The sequence below is a fragment of the Dermacentor silvarum genome, chromosome 8 (assembly GCF_013339745.2).
Source record: "Dermacentor silvarum isolate Dsil-2018 chromosome 8, BIME_Dsil_1.4, whole genome shotgun sequence".
In the NCBI taxonomy this organism is placed as follows: domain Eukaryota; kingdom Metazoa; phylum Arthropoda; class Arachnida; order Ixodida; family Ixodidae; genus Dermacentor; species Dermacentor silvarum.
The window spans coordinates 1935855-1943328 of NC_051161.1; the positions used below are offsets into that span (position 1 = coordinate 1935855).

The 7474-nt window shown below is 44.9% G+C and overlaps 1 protein-coding gene across 1 annotated transcript; it reads left to right on the plus strand.

The window, feature by feature from the left end:
- The first annotated feature begins 4709 nt into the window (after positions 1 to 4709).
- LOC119462023 (uncharacterized) lies at positions 4710 to 5867 on the plus strand. The gene is made up of 4 exons (XM_037723382.2): positions 4710 to 4721; positions 5059 to 5264; positions 5400 to 5559; positions 5651 to 5867. Exons 2-4 carry the CDS (start codon positions 5064 to 5066, stop codon positions 5818 to 5820), a joined length of 531 nt encoding a protein of 176 aa, XP_037579310.1. The 5' UTR covers positions 4710 to 4721; positions 5059 to 5063; the 3' UTR covers positions 5821 to 5867.
- The last annotated feature ends 1607 nt before the right edge of the window (positions 5868 to 7474 follow it).

Below are 7474 nucleotides of genomic sequence, written 5' to 3' on the forward strand. Positions count from 1 at the left end.
CTATACGTGGAGTCCTAATCCAAGCTCCAGAGGTTGCTCTGATCGGGTAGAAGCAAATCTCGAAGGCTGTGTTTTAGCTGGCTGAGCCGGCCGCGTGGCTGTGCGTGTGTCATAAGAATAAGTCATAAGGCATCGCTACAAAATCACGGCCATGGATGCAGTTACTCATTCTACCAATAGCGAAACATGTTTACCACGATGACCTCAGTGCACCACGTCACATGAACTTCACCCACCGTGTTGGCTTAGCTTGTTAGGTGTCGTGCTGCTGGCTCGATGACGTGGGTTTGATTCCCGGCCACGGCGGCCGCATTTCGATCAAGGCGAAATGCAGGAACACCTGTATACTTAGGTGTACACCCGTGAGCAAAAGTATACGGACCATGGGTTGCGCGAAAAAGCTGATTTTTTCCTCTGCCTATGAACGACACTTGAAATTGAGGACTGCAGTCCAAACTTGGCATTGCGTACTTTTCAGTGTACTCATCAATTCCAGTTTATGCTTGTTAATTACGAAGAAATCCAGTTTTCTCGGCGACCCTGTGGTCCGTATACTTTTGCTCACTGGTGTACGTTAAAGAACCCGATTTGGTCAAAATTAATCCGGAGTCCCCCACTGCGCATGCCTCCCAATCATATCGTGGTTTTGGCACGTAAAACCCCAGCAATTATTAGAGTTTTAGAATAGGAGCCTCAAATTATTGGGGCCCCAAAGAAATAACGTCGAAGCCACTGCACATGCGCAAGACGGAAACTGTGTTTGGGTTTTGCTTCGGGCACGCTATTTCATCGATTTAGTGAGAACTAGAGTGTACTAGAATACGGTCGAGTGGGACGAGCGGCTGGTGCGGCGCATGCTTTGCAGTGAGGCGCCCGACGTGGAAAAATACTGTAGCGGCGCTGCGATCGAAGTGGATTGGGCCGCATCAAGGTCGCGCCGTTGGAAACTGCTGGCGATACTGCTCGGCAGGGTCATTCGTACTACTTCGCGCGCTGGTATTTGCGTTCAAACCGCTCAAATGGTGTTCATAATTGAATATGACATGTGTTTATGCCTTAAGAATAAATTCCTTTCTTTCTCTTTATTTTATTTTTTAATGCCGCTCGGTGATTGCGCGTGCATTGCGGCCGCAGTGTCGGCTTTCATTCTACTATGTTATTGTATGGTTCCCTTTGGAGAACAAATATTTTTCTTGTTCTTCAAGCAGCATGTATCTCTCGTGTGTATTGTTCCGCATATAATTTTTTCATCAGCAGGTCTTTCGAAACGCAGACGGAGAAACATATGTAACCTTCCTGGTTGCCGCTTCAAACAAGTAAAACATATATCTGCCCCATCCGGCACCTTGTACTCAGATTTCTTCTTTCGGGGGTTTTTACGTGCCAAAACCAGTTCTGAATATAAGGCACGCCGTAGTGCAGGGCTCCGGATTAATTTTGACCACCTGGTGTTCTTTAACGTCCACTACAGCACAAGCACACGGGCTTCTTGCATTTCGCCTCCATCGAAATGCGGCGGCCGCCGCCGGGATTCGATTCCGCGACATCGTGCTCAGCAGCGCAACGCCTTAGCTAACTGAGCCGCCGTGGCGGGCACTCAGATTTACGGGAAGCATTGTTATTGAAAAAAAAAAAAAAAAACGGCAGCGCAGCATTCTATTCAAGTTTCCGCCTTCCTCGCGTAACAGAATGCGGAGTAATTGGTACGCCGTGTACGGGGTCAATTATCGCGGTCGGGGTCATTCTGGTGTCATTCTGGAAATTCATTTCAAGTGGATGCGTTTTGCAACCTCACCGGCTACGATTAGTAAATTGCAATATGTGTAGTAAAGTAATTAACTAAGAAGTTCATTAATAAATTTTTGTTAATAAGTTGAATATGTGTTTCGATTTCTCGTGCTACTAATGTCCGCCTCTTCGAATAACCCAGCTCATCAATAAGAATTGTGCTAGCTGCCACAGGCGATTTTTTAAATTGAACACCCGGTATAGTCGATACAGCGTTGCGCTGCTAAATTGGAGCTCGCGGGTTCTATCCGTCGCGGAATTCGATGGGAACGAATGGAAAACACTCGTGTACTTCTATTTAGGTGCACGTTAAAGAACCCCAGGTGGGGAAATCTAAACCGGGTGCCTCATAATCATATCGTGATTTTGCCACGTAAAACCCCAGAAATTGTTTAGACTAAAAAAAAAGAAAGACCAGGTGGCTGCGTTCTTCGGCTTTTTTCTAAGGGTGTAAACAAAATAAATTATTCTCGAGTCTGATTTCCCAGAAATACATGTTACGCTTATCCTATATTTCATACATAAATGTTATGCCGTTCCCAAATGTATGACCACTCAACTCAGCAGCTTGTATATTATAAACGGCTGCTTTCAGTTATTCGGTGCACTATCATAACGAGAATAATGAATCAATTAAAGAAACGGCACACCTCACATACACGTAGATATATGTGTAGATCTGCTGCGTTCTTTCAAGGAAAGTGTGGTACCACATGGGGCACCCAGTTTTAATGGGTTGCAAGCATGGTGAGACTGTCAAAAAAGTTTTCTTTGCTTGAATCAAGTAAGCAGATCTACAGGCTGCCCCAAAACGGGGCATTTATATTAAATGACAGCTTATTACACTTATTAGCACGGCTTATTAGCAGGTTATTAACAGGACTTACTAACAGCCCTGTGTTAATTCTCTCAGGAACTACGCCTCTGCGCAACAGCCACAACTCTCCGGCACCACAATCATTTGGAATAACAGTCCTTACTTGCATCGGTCACTCACCTTTGAGACTGCATTAGTGCTGTTATGCGTTACATTCTTACGTAAACGACTATTCGGCGTCGTACAGTATATCAATAACACTTGCATATTTATTTATGCAAGTATATATATATATATATATATATATATATATATATATATATATATATATATATATATATATATATATATACATAATGGTTTTGCCTGCTATGAATATTATTTCTGCGAATGAGAGTTTTATGTGCACTATTCACTACGTGTGTTTCTTATGCAAACACGTGCACGGTCGGGAGTCCTCTTTTTCAGTTAGTGCATTTCGAATATTTGATATTTTCCCCTTACATATTTATCGTGAATATATGTCTATGTACCCTTTGATTTAATTACCTAGAAATAAATTGTTCATTCTTCGCGCCACGCAGTTAATAAACCTGGTTTATTTCACTCTAATATTGTTTTCTTCGATCATTGTCCCTGATCAATATCCACCGATAAGAAGCGCGCGTACAAGGACACGCTATCATTATTAATAAAATTTTCGTACGTAGCTTTTAGAAGACAGTGTTAAAAACAGCGGTTCACTTGGCTAAAACTACCTTTGGTACCCGCCGTCAAGAGTCATGGGCCCACCAAAGCTACTAAAACATAAAAAAAAATGTATTGCACAGACGTTCTGCGAGAAAAACTGGGCGCCGCCAGTGCCCGCGTAGCGAGCGCGCGCTCGCTAGCAGACGACGCGCTCGACAACGACAGCAAAATTGAAGACGTCGCGTTGTATAATCCATGCCTCAAATATATATATTTGGCAAGATGGTGTAAACATAAATTTGCAGTTGAAATAAAGCACTATTTTAAGAGCGTACTATGCGCAATCGGCCTCGGCGCCCGCCATAAAAGTACGTTGAAAATGCCGCGGAGCACGTCTCCGCCCCAATCCAGTTCGCTTGCAGCGCCCTCGCACAATTTTTCCACACGCGGCGCCTCAGCGGGAGAGCGCCGTTCGGCCCACTCGACCATTGTCTAGTACACTCTAGTGAGAACCCCAAAAGCTACCCCAAAAGCTTTCGTCAACAAATATGGCGGCGCCCATCGAAGCGACGGCTCTGACCTAGCACAAAACTGGGCTCGATTAGTGGTAACACGTGAAGTTTGTCAGCTAGAAGAAGTTATTGCGGTTATCGCTTTCTCTCAACTAACATGTGTAATGAAGATTGAGATACGCCGCTGATTCCGAATTCAATTGTAGATTTCATGGCTTGTATCACGGATTGACTTGGCTGGGTGAAGGTGCGTAAAGTTGGGTACTCCCATGGAGTAACCATGGAGTAACATGATTACTCCATGGTTACTCAAAACTAAGCGCGACAAGCTGCATGCTGCTAATAGAATTGGTTCTAAATTGTAATTAAAGGCGAAAACACGAAAGTCTAAATTACAGTTCTTATAAAAAAATGGTATATTTTATTTTAATATTTAAAACAGCTTTTCTTTGATGCCGTAGTGACGCTGCAAACGCAACACGCTGTCCGCAAACGCAAAACGCCTATTCCAATACTCTTCATTCCTGCATGCCCCAATGCTAACACCCGCAAAGCTCTTTGGGGCCCCTAACTTTAGGGGCCCCTATTCTAAAACTTTATTAGCCATCAACATGGTTTGCTTTTTAACAGTAAGCGGTTTTCACAGCATTACCACAGTTGTCAATATGTTGCTTACCATTGCTCTTTGTGCGCTGTCGCGGCTTTTACCATTTCGAGCGAGTTAGTTCGGGACGTGCTCGTCGCCGAAAACCACTACGCGCTTCTTACACTAGTGTGCCGGTTTGCGCAGTAATCTTTTAAAGCTCCGCTTACACCGATTCAGATAGTGAGTAGCATCTGTTGTCTGTCCCTTTTCTTATTTCAGGACCATCTACCACTTCCTCAGGATTACGAACTGGATCCGCAAGTGCTTGGTATGATGTTGATGTTTGACCTCTCATGTTTGCTTTGAAGACGTGGTTGGTACATCTTGTCAAACACCATAATTTTGAGCTGTGTGACAGCACACACACAAGAGGCATAGGATGAAATGCTGCCTGGGCTTGTTTTGTGTCCTGTGGCACTCTTCAGCATTCTGCTGTTTGTAATGATTGATTTCTTGCAATGCATGCAATGCTAAAAGACGCAGGATGGTGGGCTTGAACATGACTCGCAAATAGAATTATGAGGCACTGCTCACTTTCGATTGTTTTGTATGAGCATCGCAGATATGTTGACATAACTGATCTTGATGTGAAAATATTGTTACAGCCTTTATGGAGAGGATATTGTCTACGCTGAATACAATTAAGGTTGTGCAACAAACGCACACACAGCTCTTGGCTGAACTGAAGACAAGTGCTGCAGAAGTATGCCCAGAGAGCCACACGCTTCCCGATCTGCCATTTTCGACTGCAAGGGACATGGTTGATTGGGATGCCGAACTTGGGGTCAACAAGGAAGCAAAGCTTCAAATGGTAATAAAGCTGTTTGCCTTCATTTTCTTAGTTTTATTCAAAACAGGTTACAGTGCAAGCTCTTTTTTTCACTGAGCGTTGTTCGTGTAATGCTTGAGTGATTTACTGATTATTGCTGATCTCATTTTCTGCCAGAAGAGACACATGGTTGTCCAAGGTGGCGACACCATAAAGCAGAAGACTGCACGCATCTTGAAAAGCATCATGTCTTGGGATGTGGCAAAGCAATTTAGTTGGTTTGGTGCAAAAGGAAAAATGAAGTTTTGCGAGCTGAATGTTTCCAAGCTACTGTGCAGTAAGTCTTCTGCTACAATATTCTCACTTTCATTGTCTGCATTGTCATAGCTCATTTTCCTCGTGCCCTTGACTCTTATTTCCTTATGCAGCCTGCCTGATAGAAAATGTCAAGCAAAATCTGGAGGAGGCTACGTTAAAAAATGTAGAAAAGGCAGCCATGTCTTGGTTCCGCCATGCTGCAGAACGGGCAGCAGCAGGGCAACAAAGGCAACGACCACTGAGCAGAACATCAGAACAGGACAACGAGGCCCTCATTTGAGACAGTGCTCCATAATTTTTGCTGAACTTTACAATAAATACTTTTGGTGATCACTTCCTGTTGTATTTTTGTTTCTTGGTTTCAGAAGCGCTGGGTAGATTTCACATAATTGCCATGCCATAAAAGAGTGCAGTGGCTAACAAAAGAAACTACAAGATCCCAATAACCTCCCACGAAGGTCCCAATAACCTCCCACGAAGGTCCCAATAACCTCCCACGAAGGTCCCAATAACCTCCCACGAAGGTCCCAATAACCTCCCAGTCTGGGACATCCCAGAAAAGTCTCTTTTTGTATCACTTGGGATGTTATCGGGCTGTAAATGGGACATCCCTGGGATGTACCTATATCCCAAGTCGGACATCCGTATGACATCCTAAGGATGTCGTTGTGTCGTCTGGGGCATGTTCTTGGCGTGCTAGAGACCTAAGGTGGCGGCCAGGTTGATGTAAATTGACACTATATAGGTAGTGTGTGTCCCAGCTAATCCGGGCCAAGCTAATTAAAAAAAAAAGAAACAAGAAAACAAGATTGGACGATAAGAAAAATAACGCGAAATATCATAGCGCGAAAGACTTGTTTTAGCTCATCAAAAAAGAAGCCGTGAGCGCGTCGCAGATTGCTGGACAGCTGAACTTCTACGCCGTAGGAGGCGATAACGTGAGAGATCGATGACGCTGAACATTATTTTGTGTTCACGACAGCTAAAAAGCGGAGTTCGTAGTTAATATTACTGTAAATAACTGAAAACAATTACTTGGTACTATCTGTCATAAAATAAAAGCACTGATTCGCCCTCTGCAGCGATTCGCCGGAACTTAAGAGCTGGATGGAGGGGCTTTAGGGCCAACCAAGAAAATGTCACAGTTTCGCCCTAAGGGCGAAGCAATGAATGCGATAGCAACACAGCAATGTCATACGAAGTAAGGTGAGCGGCTTTGGTAGCAATATGAATTGTAGTAAACATGAGCTGATTAAGTAAGCAGGTGTGCTGCGGCGTAAGTAGACCGACATGAAGAGACTCGATGCACCACGAGAAGGCGCGTGTGAAACGGTGGTGTTGATTAGAAGCGCTTCCCGTGGGCAGCGCGTGCGAAGGGACACACCTGTAGCGCTGCAATGCCGATCCGGGCAGCATTGCATGTGTAGCGTGCGTTGGAAAATGTGGCCCGATTATTACTAACTGAATGAACAAGCGTGGTGTGAGCGCGCACAAACAAACATGAATAGATCACACTGAATGACTGCAGACAACGACTGTCAAAACGCTGGCAGCAAGCGCAAACGCCGCAGCGGCGAACGGAAACTGAGCGGCGAATGCACGGCGCATAAAGTTCAGAGCCGTGGGGAGATAAGAAACGGTGCGTGCGGAGCGACGAGCGCGGTTGTTGGCAGAGTAGAAGTGTGGCTGTATGGCTGAGTGATTACGGCGCTCGCTTCGGGATCATGCGTACGCGGGTTCGAAACCCGCGATGTGTTGCCGTTAGTTATCTTGCGCGCATATTTTGCCTCGTGGCCGCGTCAAATTGCAGCCGGCCCGTGGAATGGGCCGTGGCATCCCATATAAAGCTATAAAGCTGATCATGCGTGAAAAAACGAGGACGCAAGAATTAAAATCCTGGCATGGTGAGCTGTTCCGCCAGATCGTGTTACCCG

What these genes read in the sequence shown, in the direction of transcription:
- LOC119462023 (XM_037723382.2), top strand. Translation starts at nt 5,064, where the DNA reads ATGGAGAGGATATTGTCTACGCTGAATACAATTAAGGTTGTGCAACAA. An exon ending in AGGAAGCAAAGCTTCAAATG is followed by an intron (nt 5,265 to 5,399) that starts GTAATAAAGCTG and finishes ATTTTCTGCCAG; the next exon opens with AAGAGACACATGGTTGTCCA. An exon ending in TGTTTCCAAGCTACTGTGCA is followed by an intron (nt 5,560 to 5,650) that starts GTAAGTCTTCTG and finishes TTCCTTATGCAG; the next exon opens with CCTGCCTGATAGAAAATGTC.